Source organism: Ovis aries, chromosome 12 (assembly GCF_016772045.2).
Source record: "Ovis aries strain OAR_USU_Benz2616 breed Rambouillet chromosome 12, ARS-UI_Ramb_v3.0, whole genome shotgun sequence".
In the NCBI taxonomy this organism is placed as follows: Eukaryota; Metazoa; Chordata; class Mammalia; order Artiodactyla; family Bovidae; genus Ovis; species Ovis aries.
This window is the reverse complement of record NC_056065.1, coordinates 4,732,423-4,754,750: the sequence shown is the minus strand read 5'-3', so window position 1 is coordinate 4,754,750 and position 22,328 is coordinate 4,732,423. Positions and strand designations below refer to the sequence as shown.

At 38.8% G+C, this 22,328-nt stretch overlaps 2 protein-coding genes across 4 annotated transcripts in view; both read right to left on the bottom strand.

Moving 5' to 3' along the window:
- Positions 1–1,494: 1,494 nt before the first annotated feature.
- Positions 1,495–13,693, bottom strand: C4BPB (complement component 4 binding protein beta). Of its 2 annotated transcripts, XM_060395933.1 has the most exons (7): positions 13,379–13,693; positions 12,754–12,826; positions 11,209–11,299; positions 9,137–9,313; positions 3,951–4,044; positions 2,675–2,798; positions 1,495–1,694 (listed from the first exon to the last, which is right to left on the bottom strand). In XM_060395933.1, the coding sequence occupies exons 1-7, from the start codon at positions 13,438–13,440 to the stop codon at positions 1,497–1,499; spliced, it is 819 nt and encodes a 272-aa protein (XP_060251916.1). In that variant the 5' UTR covers positions 13,441–13,693; the 3' UTR covers positions 1,495–1,496.
- The window catches only part of PFKFB2 (6-phosphofructo-2-kinase/fructose-2,6-biphosphatase 2), a 51,164-nt gene continuing 42,303 nt past the window's right edge, over positions 13,468–22,328 (bottom strand). The window contains exons 15-16 of one of the 2 annotated variants that reach the window (XM_060396300.1): positions 14,028–14,115; positions 13,468–13,574 (exon numbers count right to left, since the gene is read on the bottom strand). In XM_060396300.1, coding sequence (XP_060252283.1) covers positions 13,549–13,574; positions 14,028–14,115 — 114 coding nt within the window. In that variant the 3' untranslated portion in view covers positions 13,468–13,548. Of the gene's footprint in view, positions 13,580–14,027; positions 14,116–22,328 lie in introns of both variants that reach the window. The other variant, XM_060396299.1, reaches the window with a different exon arrangement.

Here is a 22,328-nt window from a genome sequence, read left to right as displayed (position 1 = left end):
CTTTATTTTTACTTAAGATTATAAGATTATATTTTTTAAATTTTCTGTCCATAATTATCCCTGTGAAAGACTGCATTACATTTGATGTATCACAACTTATTAAAAATTTTACTTAGATTGGACATTTCTAAAGCTCACAAGGTCTTGCTAGTTGCTATATAGGCAATATAGGCAATAATATAATGAACAACTTTTAATTTAAAATCATTTTGGTCAAGTTAGATTAATCCTAGGAATGGATTTACTTGGTTAAAAAGCTTATGACTTTCATTTGCAACAATGTTGATGGACCTATAGGGTATTATGCTTTAGTGAAATAAGAAAGACAAATGTTCTATGTCATCAATTGTATATGGAATCTAAAAACTAAAGCAAATGAATGAATATGATAAAGCAGAAATAAATTCAGTTATAGAGAACAAACTAGTGGTTACCAGCTCTCTTCTGTATTTTGTTTGTATCCTACCCAGAGTTCCTACATGTTTCTTACAGAGATCAGAGTGAGAGATGGAAAGAGCTGGTCATATCAGATAATATAAAATCTTGACAAGAAAACCTTAGGATTTCTATTTCTTCCACCCTCTGAAGAAAGAATAACATATTCATATGTGTTGCAGCATCTCAAATTGACCATATAGATCTAAGTTTCATCCAAAAGGCAGTAAGCAATATTACAGCAGAAGATTTGGAAGCCTTGTTTTATAAACAGGATGTTGGGGAGACTCAGGTGAGAGTTTGGGTTCTAATTCTACTTTTGTTTCAATAAGATACAACTGTGCTGACCTGTTTTCCTAAAATAAGACATTAATTTTTGCCTCATAAATTTTGGTTAATCTGAGATTAATTTTTGCCTCATCATTTGCATTTCATATTGGAAAATGAGGTGGGAATTCCCTAGAAGTCCAGCAGTTAGGACTCCACGCTTTCATTGCAGAGGGCCAGGGTTCAACCCTTATTCGAGGAACTAAGATCCCACAAGTCACACGGTGCAGCCAAAAAAAATAAATACTGTATACCTTAGCTATGATCTAAGTTTCCCATCCTCTTTTAGACAGAAAATTAAACCCTTCCCTCTTCATTGAAGTGAAAGGGTCAGTCACTCAATCGTGTCCAACTCTGCAATCACAAGGACTGTACCCTGCCAGGCTCCTCTGCCCATGGAATTCTCTGTCCATGGAATTCTCCAGGCAAGAATACTGGAGTAGGTAGCCATTCCCTTCTCCAAGGGATCTTTCTGACCCAGGGATCGCACCCAGGTCTCCTGTATTGCAGGCAGATTCTTTACCAAATGAGCCACCAGGGAAGCCTTGTGGCTTCACACCCCATTAATACATTGCTAATTCTGGTCTTAAACAATCACCACACTTGGTCATTCTACTTTCAACACTCACACAAACACATACACACACACTCACACACACAGTGTATTATACAACTACAACTGGTTACTATGAATTTGCATTTCAGTCCAAAAAGAGAAAAATCTGAAGCCAATTTCAGAACCAAGAGAAAATTTTATTCATGGGAGTATTTCTACTACCCAGTCTGCTCAAGGGCAACATTTTTGCCTTCAATTTAGCCTTCTTTCTTTCCAGAAAATATTTTACTTTCTCCATTGTCAAGTCACTTTTCTTTAATCTTTGTGTAAATTTCTTTATGGCTTTGCAAAGTTCCTTACTCTCCTGAAAGGCAAGCTGAAGAAAAATACCTTTTAAAATTACAGTTTAAGAACTGAGACCCAGTACTACCCCTCAGAAGTTAATGAGTGGTGTTTAGGTCCCCAAATGAAGGCTTCAGTGGGAATCTGGGTCTTCAATATGATGAATCATCTAAATTTGCAGGATGGCTGTGGACTGCCCAGCCCCTTCCAGGATGCTGCCAAGTGTCACTCTCCTCCCACAGAGGCACAGAGATATATATAAAACCTTGCAATTAGGTGTGTCTTGGGAGAAGGCACCACTGTCTGCCATTAGGGTCATTTTTTATTTTCAAAAAATAAAATTTAGAGATTTAAGTTTACTCATCATCCTAGTAATAAATATAGACTAAGAGAGGAGACAGGTTTCCCTGGTGGCTCAGTAGTAAAGAATCCACCTGTCTGTAGGAAATGTAGGTGGATCTGGGATGCAGGATGTGGGTTTGATCCCTGGATTGAGAAGATCCCCTGGAGAAGGAAATGGCAACCAACTCCAGTATTATTGTCTGGGAAATCTCATGGACAGAGGACCTTAGTGGGCTACATAGTCTGTGGGGTCTCAAAGAGTTGGACATGACTTGGCAACTAAACAACAACAACAAAAAGAGAGGCATCCCAATGAAAACAGATCTTTCAGTGTTTTTGTGATTTTTTTTTAAGTCTGGAAAAATTTTAGAGACTTATCATAGCAATACTTCCAAGTATAAGACACGAAACTATGTATCTTGCTCTTTAAAGCACATGAGACAACAGTTCTTACCAACAGAGCTTCATGAGACATTAATGGTGATTGGAGAATGGGAACTCATATACAAAAACATGAGTTAGTAGTTTATGAGTCCCGCTCTACAAACAGGCCAAGATGAGCCCATTCAAAGGCATTGCAAATGAACAGCTGTTTCCTGAGCATGTGCCAGGATCAAAATCAGACCCTGGGGTCACCACTGTGAATAGGACAGAAAAGAGCCCACTACTTACAAGTGCCTTCTCCAACGCTAACTCGGCAGGTTTGGGAGCTTCTTGGATCAACTCACAGATGGGAGGGGCACTGGTCCACTCCCCATCAATGCACTGTTGGTGCTGTGTGCCCACCAGGTGGTACCTGGACACAAGAACAACTTTTACCTTTCCATTTCTTGATCTGGGCAACTAAAGTTGATTTTATATAATAGTATTTCACACTGTGACATAGAAATACTAAAATCTACTTTCCTGCCTGAGAGCTCTAATGCATTCTTAAGTTATCTCAGTATTACACAGCAATCGTAAAGTAAAACCACTCTCCTGGGTATGGAGAGGACCCAAAAGATATATCAGCATGTAAGATATGGAGGAATGAAAAATTCTAAATATGTGTTTTTAAGCACACAGTTTGGGGTGGGAGGGTAAAGGAGGAAACTCTTCATCATTCAGTAATTTTTAAAATCAACTGTCATCTGTGCTCCAAAAAGCAGTAGAAAGCTAGAGACAGCTTTCAAATAAATCTTGGTGAACTGGCTTTAAAGGAGACTCAGCTTTCAACTAGAAAAACAGGAGAGTTGATGGCAAAATCCACTGGAGATAGAAATGCCTGTGAGGCCTCATGACTATGGGTTAATAAGATTGAGGCCAGAAAAAGAAAAGGCTAGGAGATCATTAATGGGGTGACCAGGCAGTCTAAGTTAAGGTTAGACTTTAATTATGATGTCTTAAAGATCTATGGGCTTCCCTGGTGGCTCAGCGGTAAAGAATCCGCCTGCCAATGCAGGAGACATGAGTTCAATCCTTGGTCCAGGAAGATCCCCTGGAAAAGGAACTGGCAACCCACTCCAATATTCCTGCCTGGGAAGTCCCATGGAGAAAAGAGCCTGGCAGTCTACAGACCATGGGGTCATGACGTGTTGGACATAACTTAGAGACTAAACACTAACAGCAAGGATCTAAATAATTCTATTTCTATACTTTAATACATTCTGTGGGAGGGTTTTTTTTGGGGGGGGGGTTCAGTTTTTTGTTCTGCCATTCTTTAGAAAAACTTTAAACATTCATTTTGTCTTAGCTAAGAGAAAAGAAAGTGATACATAAATTAGGATAAATAGGAGCATTAGACTGTCTTCTAGAACTTGAGGAGACCTGGCAGTGGGTAAAACAGCTTTCAAAATCAGAATGTGCCTGGTAATCAGCAGACAAGGTGGAGACAGACTAGGGCATTTCTAAAACAAGGCTACCAGTCAGTGGGCAAAGTCTTATGTTCAAAAGTCTGCAGTACGCTTACCTTGCTTCACAGTAATAAGTGATGGTAGATCCTGACTTAAAATCTCTTCCTTCAAAATAGCCATGAGTTGGAGTCTCAGGAGGGCCACAGTCTCCTGGTAGACAGGATTATAAGGGTGACTGTTGTGAAGCATTCCTGGAATAATGCTCAGAGCACAACACCAGCCACCACAGTGCAACGGTCTAGGCCAGCACCCACCATCTTCAGAGCAGCCCACATGGGATCTCGGACATGATCTCCATTTATTTCTTTCTGGTCAAAATCATATTTGCCCATGGGAAAGGCTCCCCACCCTGGCTCATTCTCTGGGTCATCAGCGATCTGAAAGTACTTTCTGATTGGCAGGAGTGTGAGGAAAGGAAGGTTAAGTTGTAGAGATGGTAACTGTCAGTGTAAGAAGAGAAAAATTAGACTTTAGGCAGTGATGGAAGAACTCTTGAAACAGTAGATAAATAGAGTGAGCTCAGATGGAGATTGACTGCCCTATGGGACAGTTGTACTATATGAGAGCTTCAGAAAAAAAAGAGAACAGAACTGGGAGGAAAGAGGGTGAGTCTGTAAAATTGTGGAGAGAGAGTCGGGCAAGGTACTAGATGTCATGAGTTTTGTTTTTGGCCCTTCCACTAACCATATGGCATGGAACAAGCCTTTTCACCTTTCTCAGCTTCCTCCTTAATCTATAAGATGAGCAGGATAAATAATATTATCCGTAAGGTCACTTTCAGCTCTGCGGTTACATGAGTCTAAACATGTTGATCAAGATTAATGGCTAAATTAATAGTAATTGTGTAGGTATGTTTATTGAAAAGTAAAGGTCTTCAAAACATAAAGATAACTGAAACACCAAAGCATAAAACAGCATGTGTAATATAATACTATTTTTGTAAAACAGTCATATACCAACATATATGAATAGAAAAAAAAGTCTGAAAATTATATACCAAAGTACTCTGTTATTCTAGAGTGATAGGTCTATAGGTAATTAAATATTTTATTCTCTTATCTTCTATAGTTTTCTACAACAGAGGTGTATTGCTTGAGCAATTAGCAAATACTTTTTAAAAGATCAAAACCTGAGTTCAAAGTTATGTGGAAGAAAGGAAGAAGAATTGCAATGAGTTGACTGAGGAACTACAGTGTTCTGAATGGACACCTCACCAAAGATGTACATATGGCATATGAAAAGATGCTTTACATCATATGTCAGGGAAATATAAATTAAAACAACAAGACACCATTGCACATCTATTAGAATGGTCAGATTCTTGAGCATTGACACCAAATGCTTGCAAAGATTTGGAACAACATTATCTTTCATACATTGCTGATGGGAATGCAAAATGGTATTTTGTACTTTGGAGTCACTTTGGAAGATATTTTGGTGGTTTCTCAAAAAACTAAATATATGCTGATCATAGAATCCAACTCTCAAAGGAGGTGAAAACTACATCCAGACAAAAACCTTCACATGGATATTTTTAGCAGCTTTATTCCTAATTGCCCAAACTTGGAAGAAACAAAGATGTCCTTCAGAAAGTGGATGGACAAGTTAACAGTGGTACATCCAGGAATACTATTCAGCACTAAAAAGAAATGAGCTACCAGCCATGGCAAGACATGGAGGAAACCTGTATGGATGTTACTAAGTGAAAGAAGCCTATCTGAAAAGGCTACAAATGAATGATTCTAACTATATGACATTCTGAAAAAGGCAAAAATAGAGAAACAACAAAAAGATCAGTGGCTGAGAAGGGTGGGGGAAGTAAAGTGATAAATAAGCAGAGCACAGAGGATTTTTAGGGTGGTGAGACTACTCCACATGAGGTTATAACGATGTACATATGTCATTAAACATTGGTCCAAATCCATAGAATGTACACCAACAGTGAGCTCTTGGGTAAACTAGGGACTTTGAGTGATAGTGATGTGTCAGTTATAACAAATGTCCCACTCTGTGAGTGATGTTGATAAGGGGTGGGAGGCTGTGCATGTGTGGGTGCAGGGGGAATCTCTGTATCTTCCTCTCAATTTTATTAGAAACCTAAAACCGCTCTAAAACATGAAGTGCTGAAATAAAGAATTAAATTGTGCAGTGTCAGATATCTACAATTTCAAATGAGATTTTTAATTAATTTTTTGTTTCTTATTTTTAAATTCAAAACCCTGGTTAGGATTGCATTGTAATACTGAGTCTGTGTGTCTGGGATCTTTTCTTTCATTCATACCTTCTTTTCCACTCTTTGATGAATTTTGATATAGGTCTCATGAATGGAATTATTTTTACATTTCAATATTCATCTAATAACTATTACCAGGAAGTGAAACTGTTGATTTTTCAACATTTATTTTGTATCCAAGAATAAAGTTTTTAGTAATTAATAGAATTACTTGGATTTTTATATATATCTTGCAAATGATGATATCATGTGACTCACCAATCACTCTAGGAATCTATCTTGTAAAAATAATGGCATAAAGTTGTATGTGTATGCACACATATACATACATATATATACATTCATTTCATCACTGTAGAGCAAAACTATGGAAACAGGAATAAGATATAGAAATAAATGTTCATCAATATGAGAGATGGCATAGCCACATATAGTTAAAAAGTAGGAGAAAGAGCTTTACATACTGATCTGAAAAAGCTCTCAGGTATATCATTACATGAAAAAATAAAGCTATTTCAAAAATACAGATAGCAAAATCCCATCTTTGTAGGTAAATATGTGGTTCATAACACTGTACAAGAGGCAGTGATAAAAAAAAAATCCCCAAGAAAAAGAAATCCAAGAAGGCAAAATGGTTGTCTGAGGAGGCCTTACAAACAGCTGAAAAGAAGAGAAGTGAAAAGCAAAGGAAAAAAGGAAACACACACCCATCTGAATACAGAGTTCCAAAGAACAGCAAGGAGAGATAAGAAAGCCTTCCTCAGAGATCAATGCAAACAAATAGAGGAAAACAATAGAATGGGAAAGACTAGAGATCTCTTCAAGAAATTTAGAGATACCGAGGGAACACTTCATTCAAAGATGGGTACAATAAAGGACAGAAACAGTATGAACCTAACAGACACAAAAGGTATTAAGAAAAGGTGGCAAGAAAACAAAGAAGAACTATACAAAACAGATCTTCATGTCTCAGATAACCACGATGGTGTGTTCATTCACCTAGAGCCAGACATCCTAGAATGTGAATTCAAGTGGGCCTTAGAAAGCATCACTGCAAACAAAGCTAGTGGAGTTGAGGGAATTTCAGTTGGGCTATTTCATATCCTAAAAGATGATGCTGTGAAAGTGCTGCACTCAATATGCCAGCAAATTTGGAAAACTCAGCAGTGGCCACAGAATTAGCAAAGGTCAGTTTTCATTTCAAGCCCAAAGAAGGGCAATGCCAAAGAATGTTCAAACTACCACACAATTGCACTCATTTCAGATGCTAGCAAAGCAATACTCAAGATTAACCAAGCTAGGCTTCAACAATACATGAACAGAGAACTTCCAGATGTTCAAGCTGGATTTAGAACAGGCAGAGAAACCAGAAATCAAATTGCCAACATCCATGAAATCATAGAAAAAGCAAAAAGAGTCCCAGAAAAACATCTACTTCTTCTTCATTGACTATGCTAAAGCCTTTGACTATGTGTATGACAACAAACTGTGGAAAACTCTTAAAGAGATTGGAATACCAAGCCACCTTACTGACCTCCTGAGAAACCCATACGACATAGGTCAAGAAGCAACAGTTAGAATAAGACATGGAAAAATGGACAGATTCCAAATTGGGATAGGAGTACATCAAGGCTGTATATTGTCACCCTGCTTATTTAACTTATATGCAGAGTACATCATGAGAAATGCCAGGCTGGATGAAGCAGAAGCTGGAAACAAGATTGCCGTGAGAAATATCAGTTAACCTCAGATATGCAGATGACACTACCCTTATGGCAGAAAGCGAAGAAGAATTGAAGAGCCTCTTGATGAAAGTGAAATAGGACAGTGAAAAAGCTGGCTTAAAACTCAACATTCAAGAAACAAAGATCATGGCATCCAGTCCCATCACTTCATGGCAAATAGATGGGGAAACAATGGAAACAGTGACAGACTTTATTTTCTTAGGCTCCAAAATCACTCCAAAATCATTTAATGCAGCCATTAAATTAAAAGACACTTGCTCCTTGGAAGAAAACCTAGACAGCATATTAAAAAGCAGAGACATTACTTTGCCCACAAAGGTCCATCTAGTCAAAGCTATGGTTTTTCCAATCGTCGTGGACTGGTTGTAAGAGTTGGACCACAAAGAAGGCTGAGCACCAAAGAACTGATGCTTTTGAACTTTGATGTTGGAGAAGAATCTTGAGAGTCCCTTGGACTGCAAGGAGATCAAACCAGTCAATCCTAAAGGAAATTGGTCCTGAATATTCATTGGAAGGACTGATGCTGAAGTTGAAACTCCAATACTTTGGCCATCTGATGCAAAGAATTGACTCATTTGAAAAGACCCTGATGCTGGGAAAGATTGAAGGTGGGAGGAGAAAGGAATGACAGAGGACAAGATGGCTGGATGGAATCACTGACTCAATGGACATGAGTTTGAGCAAGGTCCGGGAGATGGTGAAGGACAGGGAAGGCAGATGTGCTGCAGTCCATGATGTCGCAAAGAGTAGGACACAACTGAGTGACTGAACAGCGACAAATGTCTGTTCACGTGTATGTGCATTTATTTAAATATCTGTGTAAACAGAAGAAAAAAGTCATTAAACACATCCAATCAATTACCTCTAAGAGCTATGACTTGTACTGACAAAGAAAATATGCTCAATTTTTATTTTATGTAATTTTGCAATGAATTACAGTTTTTTCCCCCTGTTTTGTGTATCTTTCAAGAAAAGTTATTGCTTAATCTTGAAATTTTACAAAAACATAGTCAGATATCCCAAACTACCCTGTTTTAGACCTACTAGAAATTCTACTTCAGGGGGATTATTGTTAGATGCTAATCATTTCATTAGAATCCATTGCTTGAGTTGAGGCTTGGCTCTTTCTTGACTGCCTGCTAGGTCCTAAAACCTTCCCCCCAGATACAAGAAAGAGGACAGTGTTGTGGATTTGTGGCAAATGTCTAGATTTTCACTGCTGATCAATGTCTTTGGGATTTTCACTCTTTTCTCTTATACTTACTGCTTTTGCAGACAGGAGAGTGAGTCACCCAGATGTGGTTTTCTCGGCACTGGCTCCAATTGCTGCCCTTGAGGATGCAATGCTCATTGCATTTTAACATGAAAGTGTCATTCACATTCACAGGCTCCAAGGAACTGAATTCATCAGTTACCAGCAAGGGGTCAGGACAGTGGCCCACTGAACAAGAAAACAGGCAGAGAGCAGAAAGGGTGAAGCTGAAACCCACCACAGTAAAGGGTATACTTCCTCAGGCTTCATCAAGAGTGAAAACAAGAAGTAAAACTGCATCTTTTGTTTATTTATTTATTTGCTACACTGCATAGCTTGTGGGATCTTAGTTCCCCAACCAGGGATTGAACCTGGGCCCTCAGAAGTGAGAGTGCAGAGTCCTAACCACTGGACTGCCGGGAGCCAGCATGAGGAACTCTGCCCATGGCAAAGGTCATGAGGAAGGAAGCCTGACAAAAAGCAAGGGCATGATCAGTCTTCAGGGGGAACCCCTGAAATTTCCTGAGCATCCACCCCCAAAACCAGAGTCTGCCTGCCTTACTACATTATGCTTTTCATCCACTCTTCTAACATTAACAGGGGCTATCCCCCCACTACCTTTTTCTGGGAAAGGTTAATTTAGAACTTTTAGATAATAAGTCTCCTAGACATAATATGAGCGTTTCAATCCAAAAACCCCTCTGATGGCTTTTTAGCCTGCCTGCAGGACTCTTACAGCTGCACATGTGATTGTTTGCGGCCTCCCAACTGAGAGGCACAGGAAGCTTAAAACATCCTAGGAATGCAGGGGCTTCTGAGGAGTCAAGATCATTAGAATAAGACTGATTAAGCATTTCATTTTTGAGCCAATACTTGCTGCCAAATTTTCATATCTTTTATTTGTTGATATAGTTGGTATATAGAAAAAAAACAAGTAGCAACATAGATCTTTGAGTTAAGTACATTCTTTGTTATAACCTACTGCGCCTTTGTTCTATAGGGATGTAACGGTTAGTGCTTTAAGGAGATGCAGATTAAAGAAAAACACTTCAGGAGAAACAAGATTAACATTCTTTAAGGAAGAGAGCCAAAATGTGTTAACAAGCCTCTTGGCCAGAAGATGATGTAAATCACCTGAGACCTTTTGTGTACAAAAAGATATAGAAAAAGAGTCAAGACTGCTGCCCCTGCATGACTCTGTATCTTCCATTATGTAAAATTTAGGGTATATAAACACCTTTTAAAAATAAAGTTGGAAAGGGGTTTTTGCACAAGCCTGGCCTCCCCCATGTCGATTCTTTCTCTTGCTCCCTCTCCCTCCCTCTCCTTTTTAGGCTGATCCCTTGGAACGTGGAGGCTCACCGAGTCTACTTACTTGCCCAGGCTTCTGAGACCCATGCGAGAGGGAGCCCAAGGCAGGGCACCCTTCGCTATTCAAGCAGGTGCCTGTGGCCCAACGTAGACGGTGCAAGTTCCTTGTCTGGGACTTTATTGGTTTTCCACGTAAACCAAGTTAATCAGCCTCTTTTCTCCACTAATTTTCCTACTACATTATTTTTCCTAATCTAATCTTACATTTCTAATTAAATAAATCTCTCCTCGCCAACTCCGTCCACCCTTCGAATTACCCTGGATCCACCCGGGCTGGACCCTGGCACTGGACCACCAAGAAATTCTCAAAACTGCACCTTTTATTATGGACTGGTTGCTGCTACTGCTGCTGCTAAATCGCTTCAGTCATATCTGACTCTTTGCAACCCCATGGACTGTAGCCCACCAGGCTTCTCTGTCCATGGGATTCTCCAGGCAAGAATAATGGAGTGTGTTGCCATTTCCTTCTCCAGGGGATCTTCCCTGCCCAAGTATCAAACCCACATCTCTTACTTCTCCTGCGTTGGCAGGTGCCTCCTTTATCACTAGAGCCACTGGGGAAGCCCATTATGGACTGGTACCAGGAACCAAACCATATCAGTGCAGGATGAGAAAAGATTGGGTTGCCCTAAGTGAGGAAACATCTTGATCGTGCACAAGAGTGACAACTGACATTAGAACTTACTGAAATTAAGCATGTAACTGGAAATTACCAATAGCACGTTCATCATTCTCTTGTGTTAAGCATCGTTCAAAATTCTTGAGCCCACGTTTAAAGCAAGTGTTTCCTTCCCTTTCATCCTGTCAGATACACACATTAGTCATCATTTTTTTTACTTTTTGTTGTTGTTGTTGTTGTTCTCCCCCGGTGGGAAAACAGAAGAATACAGAGGGATGTCAATTTGGTAATATGAATAAAGGATAAATATACAGGTGTGCTTTACGTATAAAGGAGAAATTTTCACTCTAGGTATAAAGCAAAACTAATCTAGCCATTCCTAAAAACAGGACTAATAAAGAGCATGTGGACTAGTTATTCCCCATCTTTACAGACATCACAAGTGAATTTTATGAACCTAAGCAAATCACTTAGATTTCAGGTATCATATTTGTAAACTTGAGAACATGATTTTTTCCAATTCAAAAATTAAATGATGGATAAAATGGTATGATATATTTACTACAAAATAATAATGCAAAGCAGAATTGTAGATGAAAAAGTCATGTGTTGATAATACATATGAGTTCACTTTTCTAATATTTAATTAATTAATTTATTTGGCTGCACTGGGTCTTAGTTGGAGGCTGGGGGAGGGTCTAGCTACCTCACCAGTGATCGAACCCAGGCCCCTTGCATTGGCAGCATGGAGCTTAGACACTGGATGACCTCAAAAGTTCCACAAATGAGTTCATTTTATACTTCTGTCTTTTGTGTATGTTTAAATTTTTTCATAACATAAAAGTTTTAAAGCAGTGTGATATTTTAAAAGTTCCCCACAAAAAGTAGTTTTAATACATAGAAATCCTTTCCATCTTGTAGGGTTGACTGGGTCTACTAATTCAGCTAAGTTAATTCTGACTACAAGCTGATGGTTCATACAGTAAAGAATCTGCCTGCAATGCGGGAGACCCAGGTTTGATCCCTGGGTCAGGAAGATCCTCTGGAGAAGGGAATGGCAACCCACTCCAGTATTCTTGCCTGGGGAATTCCATGGACAAAGGAATCTGGCAGGCTACAGTCCATGAGATCACAAAGAGTAGGGTAAGACTGAGCGACTAACACTTTTACTTCACTTTCAAGAGCTGAATGGGCTTCTCAGGTGTCACAGTATTAAAGAAACCACCTGCCAATGAGGGAAACTCGGGTTCGATCCCTGGTTCTGGAAGGTCTCCTGTAGAAGGAAATGGCAACCCACTCCAGTATTCTTGCCTGGGAAATCCCATGAACAGAGGAGTCTGGCAGGGTACAGTCCACTGGGTTATAAAGAGTTGGACATGACTGAGCACACACACACACAAGAGCTGATTACATACCTTCAAAGGAAAGACTGCCACTAGAATACTTTAAAAATGGATTCCTAAAAGTTGAGAATTTTTTTTCTTATAAAGTCTTACCATGGCCTACTGGAGGTATGATGTGAAAGAATACAGTGGGATGACAAGATAAATAAAGAAGCAGAAAGATCAAACTTACAGCAGCACTCAGGAGTGAGGGCATTCCATCCCTTAGAGGCATCAAAAAATCGTTACATAAGTTAAGTCCCCAGAATTTGTCCTTTTCCCTCGCTTGCAATGAATATGCTATTGTTCACTGGGGGAAGTTTTGGATAGCTTTTTGTTGGAAGGAGAAAAAAAAAAAACAGATTCTCTTGACATGTCATGTGACTTGAGGAAGCACTTACTGGAGTCCCCCTCATAGTGTCTTTTTGCTTGACTCCTTGTATTCAGACTCCTTGTATTCTCCCATGTCCATGAATATCCACATCCTTTCCTCCCCAAGGATTCCCAAAGTTTTGTTTTCAAAAGAAAAACAAGAGTTTGACTCAAATTCAGGCATTAGTTATCCACTCCTAAAATTACAATCCCCTTTCCAAATAGTGGTACCAGAGTTTATCATAAATAAGACCTCTCAAGATTTGAAATTGGTACATTTTTCAGTTCCAGAACAAAAAGGGAAAGTAGCAAAAAAATGACTCACTTCTTAGAGCCAGGTCATTAAATATTTACTGTTGAGTACAGAGCATAACACCAAGTAACTTGAGATTATTCAATAAAGGAAATATGTTTTATAAATTTCAATTTCATTAAAATCTTAGACAGAATGTCTCATAATCCACATGCTGATATAAAATGCCTTACAGCCTGAACTTAAGAAAAGCATACATACCATCTGAGGCAGAAATCAGCCACACATCCACAAGATGGCACATAAGCCAAAAAAACATCTTACGATCAACTGTTTGACCTGGGTTGGAAATAACCCAGCCTAAGACCCTGGTTTGGATCAAAATAGGTCTTCTCACACCACTGAAGATCAGACCAATCACTCCTTCCTAGAGACGGGTTGTACTGATTTTTTCTTCCCTGGAAGGAAAAAAAAAAAAAAAATTCTATGATAGGAAATAAGAATTGCTGTAAGGAAGTTGGTACAAGGAGAGATTTTTGCAAAGACACAAGGGGGTGATAAAAAGAATTGCTAGTTTTAAAACTCAGTTTCAGAAATGGCCTGTGTTTTTTATGCAAATCCAGTTGACCGGTCCCTTTGAACTGCAAGCCAATCATTCCTCAACAGATTCAGGCTAAACAATCTTACTGTGACCTTCGCTTCTGTCAATATTCACGAGTGTTTGCAATCACCTTGTGCAGCTCTCTCCAGCATAGTGGGGGAAAGTGAGGGGAGAAGTGCATTCCTGGTGATTTCCCAAGTACAACCTAACTCTAGGTGCTACCGCCCACCTTCCCTCTTCAAATATCAGGTATCCTAAGGCTGCAAGCAACACTGAAGCCCAAAAGCTCAAGGAAGTCAATTAACCTTGCCTGTCTCTGACAGCCTCCAGACCGTGTTGCCTCCCAGAAAGGAGCAGGTCCTGGTGGATTCCAAACTTGAGGACTCCAGAGTCCTGCAGCGACAACATAGTCCTCGTTGGCCAGCTCCGCACCAGATTTCCCATTCCATGCTCTTCAGAGCAGGATTTGACCCGAGTCCAGAGTCAACCAAATGAACTGAGAGATGACGGGAACGCTTTGGTCTTAGGAATGAAAGCATGTAAATTTGCTTTTGGTTTCCCATAGTTTCTTGTTCATGATGATTACAACCATTAACTGGTTGTCTGTGCACCAACTACAAAACTGGGATAAAATTACTCAAAATTTTAGGTTTAAATAAAATAATATAAAACACCATAATAAATATAAAGCATAAAGACACAGTAAAATCTCAAATGCAATTCTCATCCCCACCCTTTATCATACCTTGTTAATGATTTATTAATGTTTTTCTCCCACACTGGACTGTTAAAAAACAAAATTCACCTGAGTAAATTTCAAAATCTAGTTGTTTTATCCAGCAATTCATGAATCACTCCATCTAGTAAACAGAAGAGCCCTCTGAGGAGTTGTACAAAATGCAGGGTTTATTAAAGAAGAGTGGGGCAAGGAAGTTATTAACAAAAGAAAAGGAATAATTGTTTCAGGGTTGGTCACCTTCTTTTAGGGAAATGATGAGAATCTAATCATGCAGTTTATCTCAGTTGGGCTGACCAGAAAATTCCAAAGTGGTCTGATTACGATTATATTCCTGGGAAAGGTAAAAATTGCAATTAGGTCAAGTATTAAATCTAGGTTTGGCATCAGGACATTAGCAGAGATGACGCCATTTGGGACCTGTGTTTCTCTCTTTAACAACTGTTAACAACTCTAGAACAGGAGTGTGGCCTCATCTGTGTTTGCAATCCCTTCCTCTGCATTGCTTAATGCAAAGTAGAATCAGCTGCTAAATGAAGTAAAAGCAACGCAGGGTAAATAAAAAGAATAGTCACCCAGAAACTCTACCACAGCTCCTTGAATCCATACTGATAGCTTATCATTGATTATATACTGTTTTTATGGTGTTTCCATATCTTTGGTCAACTAATATGTGAGATCTTATAGTGCAAGCATCTTTTAAAGTATAATTTTCAAAAAATTAATACATGTCATTCATATGATTATAAAAATGAACATGTGTCAAAGATTTTACTTGATTCATTATTTAATGAGGGCATTATTAAGATACTATAACTAATTTAAAGAATTTGAGGAACAGAGATATGAAATATATAGTCAGTCAGTCAAAGGCATTCTAAAATGACTTTTCTACTAGAGGCAAAACTGGTTAATATGCTGAGCAGCAACTTATAATATTTGAAATCAGCTCCTCTAACTGATGGAAATTAGCTAAATCTCTACTGGACAAAATTCATTTGTTTTCTGTGATCAGGAATCACTTGTATAGTTCTCTGAAAGGAATCATTTTCACTCCCATCCATTTTCTACAAATTAACTCTACTCTTATAGAGAGTTGTAAAAAAGCCAAATCTAAAAAAAAAAAAAAGACAATCAAAATAACACACACTATGGAATCAATAATTCCTAGAGAGTGTCTGCTACAGAATACTCAGTAAGCCATTAGAAAATGTCTCCATTGATTTCTTTTTCTCTAGTTCCAAGTTTTCAGTAATTTTTTAAGTTAATTTACTTTTTATTGAAGGATAATTACTTTATAGAATTTTGTTGTTTTCTGTCAAGCCTCAACATGAATCAGCCATAGGTACACATACATCTCCTCCCTTCTGAAACTCCCTCCCATCTCCCTCCCCATCCCACCCTTCTAGATTGATACAGAGCCCCTGTTTGTGTTTCCCGAGCCATACAGCAAATTCCCATTGGCTATCTATTTACATATGATAATGTAAGTTTCCATGTTACTCTTTCCATAAATCTCACCCTCTCCTCCCCTCTCCCCATGTCCATAAGTCTACTTTTTATGTCTGTTTCTCCATTGCTGCCCTGTAAATAAATTCTTCAGTACCATTTTTCTAGATTCCATATATATATGTTAGAATACGGAATTTATCATTCTCTTTCTTACAGACTTCACTCTGTATAATAGGTTCTAGGTTCATCCACCTCATTAGAACTGACTCAAATGTGTTTCTTTCTATGGTTGAGTAATATTCCATTGTGTATATGTACTACAACTTCTTTATCCATTCATCTGTCAATTCATCTAGGTTGCTTCCATGTTCTAGCTATTGTAAATAGTGCGGAAATGAACAATGGGATACAATGTCTCTTTCAATTTTGGTTTCTTCAGGGTATATGCCTAGGAGTAGGATTGCTGGGTCATAAGGCTCAAACTACTGCACAATTGCACTCATCTCACATGCTAGTAAAGTAATGCTCAAAATTCTCCAAACCAGGCTTCAGCAATATGTGAACCATGAAATTCCTGATGTTCAAGCTGGTTTTAGAAAAGGCAGAGAAATCAGAGATCAAATTGTTAACATCCAATGGATCATGGAAAAAGCAAGAGAGTTCCAGAAAAACATCTATTTCTGCTTTATTGACTATGCCAAAGCCTTTGACTGTGTGGATCACAATAAACTGTGGAAAATTCTGAAAGAGATGGGAATACCAGACCACTTAACCTGCCTCTTGAGAAATCAGTATGCAGGTCAGGAAGCAGCAGTTAGAACTGGACATGGAACAACAGACTGGTTCCAAATAGGAAAAGGAGTATGTCAAGGCTGTATATTGTCACCCTGCTTATTTAACTTATATGCAGAGTACATCATGAGAAATGCTGGACTGGAAGAAACACAAGCTGGAATCAAGATTGCCGGGAGAAATATCAATAACCTCAGATATGCAGATGACACCACCCTTACGGCAGAAAGTGAAGAGGAACTAAAAAGCCTCGTGATGAAAGTGAAAGAGGAGAGTGAAAAAGCTGGTTTAAAGCTCAACATTCAGAAAACGAAGCTCATGGCATGCAGTCCCATCACTTCATGGGAAATAGAAGGGGAAACAGTGAAAACAGTGTCAAACTTTATTTTGGGGGGCTCCAAAATCACTGCAATGGTGAATGCAGCCATGAAATTAAAAGATTCTTACTCCTTGGAAGAAAATTTATGACCAACCTAGATAGTATATTCAAAAGCAGAGACATTACTTTGCCAACTAAGGTCCATCTAGTCAAGGCCCTGGTTTTTCCTGTGGTCATGTATGGATGTGAGAGTCGGACTGTGAAGAAGGCTGAGCGCTGAAGAATTGATGCTTTTGCACTGTGGTGTTGGAGAAGACTCTTGAGAGTCCCTTGGACTGCAAGGAGATCCAACCAGTCCATTCTGAAGGAGATCAACCCTGGGATTTCTTTGGAAGGAATGATGCTAAAGCTGAAACTCCAGTCCTTTGGCCACCTCATGCAAAGAGTTGACTCATTGGAAAAGACTCTGATGCTGGGAAGGATTGGGGGCAGGAGGAGAAGGGGACGACAGAGGATGAGATGGCTGGATGGCATCACTGACTCGATGGGCGTGAATCTGAGTGAACTCCGGGAGATGGTGATGGACAGGGAGGCCTGGCGTGCTGCGATTCATGGAGTCGCAAAGAGTCGGGCACAACTGAGTGACTGAACTGAACTGAAGGTGGTTTTATTCCTAGTTTCTTAAGGAATCTCCATACCATCTTCCATAGTGACTGTATCAATTTACATCCCCACCAACAGTGCAAGAGTGTTCCCTTTTCTCCACACCCTCTCCAGCATTTACGGTTTGTAGACTTTGATAACAGCCATTCTCACCTGTGTGAGATGATATCTCATTGTAGTTTTGATTTGCATTTCTCTAATAATGAGCAATGTTGAGCATCTTTTCATGTGTTTATTAGCCATCTGTATGTCTTCTTTGGAGAAATGTCTGTTTAGGTCTTTTCCCCACTTTTTGATTGGGTTGTTTGTTTTTCTGGTATTGAGTTGTATGAGCTGCTTGTATATTTTGGAAATTAATCCTTTGCAGTTGTTTCATTTGCTATTATTTTCTCCCATTCTGAGCATTCACAAGCATTTCACCTTGCTTATAGTTTTCTTTGCTGTGCAAAAGCTTTTAACTTTAATCAGGTCCCACTTGTTTATTTTTATTTCTGTTACTCTAAGAGGTGGGTCATAGAGGATCTTGCTTTGATTTATGTCATCGAGTGCTCTGCCTATGTTTTCCTCTAAGAATTTTATAGTTTCTGATCTTACATTTAGGTCTTTAATCCATTTTGAGTTTATCTTTGTTTATGGTGTTAGGAAGTGTTCTAATTTCATTCTTTTACATGTTGCCCAGTTTTCCCAGCACCATTTATTGAAGAGGCTGTCTTGGCCCCATTGTATATTCTTTCCTCCTTTGTCAAAAATAAGGTACTCATAGCTGCATGAGTTTATTTCTGGGCTTTCTGTCTTGTTCCATTGGTCTTTGCTTCTGTTTTTGTGCCAGTACAATACTGTCTTGATGACTGTAGCTTTGTAGTATAACCTGAAGTCAGGAGGCTTGATTCCTCCAGCTCTGTTCTTCTTTCTCAAGACCACTTTGGCTATTTGGGGTCTTTTATGTTTCCATATTAACTGTGAAATTTTTTGTTCTAGTTCTGTGAAAAATGTCATTGGTAATTTGATAGGGATTACATTGAATCTGTAAATTGCATTTGGTAGTATAGTCATTTTCACCATATTGATTCTTCCTACCCAGGAACATGGAATATCCCTCCATCTGTTTATGTCATATTTGATTTCCTTTAATAGTGTCTTATAATTTTCTGTGTACAGTTCTTTCATCTCCTTAGGTAAGTTTATTTCTAGATATTTAATTCTTTTTGTTGCAGTGGTGAATGGAATTAATTCCTTAATTACTCTTTCTGATTTTTTCATTGGTAGTATATAGAAATGTAAGTGACTTCTGTGTATTGACTTTGTATCCTGTAACTTTGCTAAATTCACTGATTAGCTCTAGTAATTTTCTGATACTATCTTTAGGGTTTTCTATGTACAGTACCATGTCATCTGCAAACAGTGAGAGCTTCACTTCTTTTTTGATCTGGATTCCTTTTATTTCTTTTTCTTCTCTGATTGCTGCAGATAGGACTTCCAGAATTATGTTGAACAATATAATTCAATAATATAATTCAAGGGTGTCATGAAAGTGGACACCCTTGTCTTGTTCCTAATCTTAGGGGGGAATGCTTTCAGTTTTTCACCATTGAGAATAATGTTTGCTGTTCAGTTCAGTTCAGTCGCTCAGTCGTGTCTGGCTCTTGTGACCCCATGAATCTCAGAACGCCAGGCCTCCCTGTCCATCACCAACTCCTGGAGTTCACTGAGTCGCGTCCATAGAGTCAGTGATGCCATCCAGCCATCTCATCCTCGGTTGTCCCCTTCTCCTCCTGCCCCCAATCCCTCCCAGCATCAGAGTCTTCTCCAGTGAGTTGACTCTTCACATGAGGTGGCCAAAGGACTGGAGTTTCAGCTTTAGCATCATTCCTTCCAAAGAAATCCCAGGACTGACCTCCTTCAGAATGGACTGGTTGGATCTCCTTGCAGTCCAAGGGACTCTCAAGAGTCTTCTCCAACACCACAGTGCAAAAGCATCAATTCTTCAGTGCTCAGCTTTCTTCACAGTCCAACTCTCACATCCATACATGACCACAGGAAAAACCAGAGCCTTGACTAGATGGACCTTAGTTGGCAAAGTAATGTCCCTGCTTTTGAATATGCTATCTAGGTTGATCATAACTTTTCTTCCAAGGAGTAAGCGTCTTTTAATTTCATGGCTGCAGTCACCATCTGCAGTGATTTTGGAGCCAAAAAAAAATAAAGTCTGACACTGTTTTCACTGTTTCCCCTTCTATTTCCCATGAAGTTATGGGACCGCATGCCATGATCTTCATTTTCTGATTGTTGAGCTTTAAGCCAACTTTTTCACTCTCCTCTTTTACTTTCATCAAGAGGCTTTTTAGTTCCTCTTCACTTTCTGCCGTAAGGGTGGTGTCATCTGCATATCTGAGGTTATTGATATTTCTCCCGGCAATCTTGATTCCAGCTTGTGTTTCTTCCAGTCCAGCATTTCTCATGATGTACTCTGCATATAAGTTAAATAAGCAGGGTGACAATATACAGCCTTGACATACTCCTTTTCCTATTTGGAACCAGTCTGTTGTTCCATGTCCAGTTCTAACTGCTGCTTCCTGACCTGCATACAGATTTCTCAAGAGGCAGGTTAGATGGTCTGGTATTCCCATCTCTTTCTGAATTTTCCACAGTTTATTGTGATCCACACAGTCAAAGGCTTTGGCATAGTCAATAGGCTTATCATATATGGCCTTTACTATGTTGAGGTAGATTCCCTCTATGCCCATTTTTTGAGGAGTTTTAATCATAAATGGGTGCTGAATTTTGTCAAAACCTTTTTCTGCATCTATTGAGATGATCATATGGTTTTTATCTTTCAGTTTGTTAATATGGTATATCACATTGATTGCTTTTCATATATTGAAGAATTCTTGCATCCCTGGAATAAACCCAACTTGATCATGGTGTATGAGCTTTTTGATGTGTTGCTGAATTCCATTTGCGAAAATTTTGTTGAGGATTTTTGCATCTATGTTCATTAGCGATATTGACCTGTAGTTTTCTTTTCGTTTGTTGTCTTTGGTTTTGGTATCAGGGTGATGATGGCCTCATAGAATGAATCTGGAAGTGTTCCTTCCTCTGCAATTTTTTGAAAGAGTTTTAGAAGTGTAGAACTTTTGCTACAAAAGCATAGGTATAAAATAGAGTATTATTAAGGAAATAATTGCAAATAAATCTTCATCTCAATGGCTTATTTCAGATTCAGAATGATTAAGACTTTAGAAACGTACTATATTGCTTATAATATTGTCTTCCTAATATTTCTCCATGAAATGTAAAAATATTTACACTAAGTAGGATAGGAAGAGACTATAAATATCCTCACAAAGTTCAGGTCAGGTTTTATGGTCAATAAGTTACAAAAAAATTTAATCAAAGCATATTGAATATTGTAATTCCATATAAAAGATTACACATTTTATGATGAAAGTCCAAGGTTGAATAAACTAATAAATGAGCCTTAACAGACTCTTCTATACTGTTGCACAATTTGATCTAATCCAGATTGTTTTCTGGAGAACTGGAGTAATAAATCATGTGCAGAAGTTGTACTCCTACTGGTTTGATTAATTTACAAAGGGATGGTGGCCAATAATTAATGGAAGAGATTAGGAGGTGGGTCGAGGTATAGAAAAACAAAAGTCCTCAATGCCTAGGCTGTGGGAAGAGTTATGGGAAGCTAAACAAGAGGAACACATCCAATGGGTGTGTGTGAGTGAGAGACAGATTTTAAGAGAACTGGAAAAACATTTTTTTTCCACACTATGTTATGAATGGATTCTCTTTGGTCTTTGTCGAGACAATTCAAAAAATATCTGAATTGCTTCAAATTATTTTTTGTTCATTAAGCTGATATTTCTTGAATGCCTCTCCAAGAAAAACCTGGGTCAGTAAAGCATCCTTTATGCAGATGATATGAGAATAAAATACATAAATTTTAAAAAGTCAAACAGTTCATGAAACACTGTTGAATAAGCTTTGCTTGTGAGTCATGACAAATATGCACTATGGCAAGATCAAACTTGATGAATGACAAATAATGTGTCTTTAGTGATGGCAGTATAACTCTTCAAAGACTACTGTTCACCTTGTTTTATCCCTTCAGACGTGCCACAAAGTCCCTGTTATCTACTGAAGCAGATTGCTGTGCTTAGTAGCTCAGTTGTGTCCAACACTTTGCACCCCCATGGACTGCAGGCTCCTCTGTCCTTGGGGATTCTCCAGGCAAAAATACTGGAGTGTGTTGTCATGCCCTCCTCCAGGGGATCTTCACAACCCAGAGATCTAATCCAGGTCTCCCTCATTGCAGGCAGATTCTTTACTGACTGAGCCACCAGGGAGGCCCAAAGCAGATTGCTATTCATTTCTAAAATCTATTCCATCTTTCTTCTTTAGTAATTAGACCCCAGTTATAGCTGGCATGAGGTCACATGAAATTAAAAAAAAAAAAATACAATTCACTCTACTTGCAATCACATATAACCATGAGCTATGGATGTGAAAGTTGGACTGTGAAGAAGGCTGAGCGCTGAAGAATTGATGCTTTAGAACTGTGGTGTTGGAGAAGACTCTTGAGAGTCCCTTGGACTGCAAGGAGATCCAACCAGTCCATTCTGAAGGAGATCA

Coding starts and splice junctions, on each gene's coding strand:
- C4BPB (XM_060395933.1), bottom strand. CDS start 13,440: ATGTTTTTTTGGCTTATGTGCCATCTTGTGGATGTGTGGCTGATTTCT. Junction 12,827..13,378: donor ATTTCTGCCTCAGATGGTAT/GTATGCTTTTCT, acceptor TCCAACAAAAAG/CTATCCAAAACTTCCCCCAG. Junction 11,300..12,753: donor AAGGACAAATTCTGGGGACT/TAACTTATGTAA, acceptor GTGTGTATCTGA/CAGGATGAAAGGGAAGGAAA.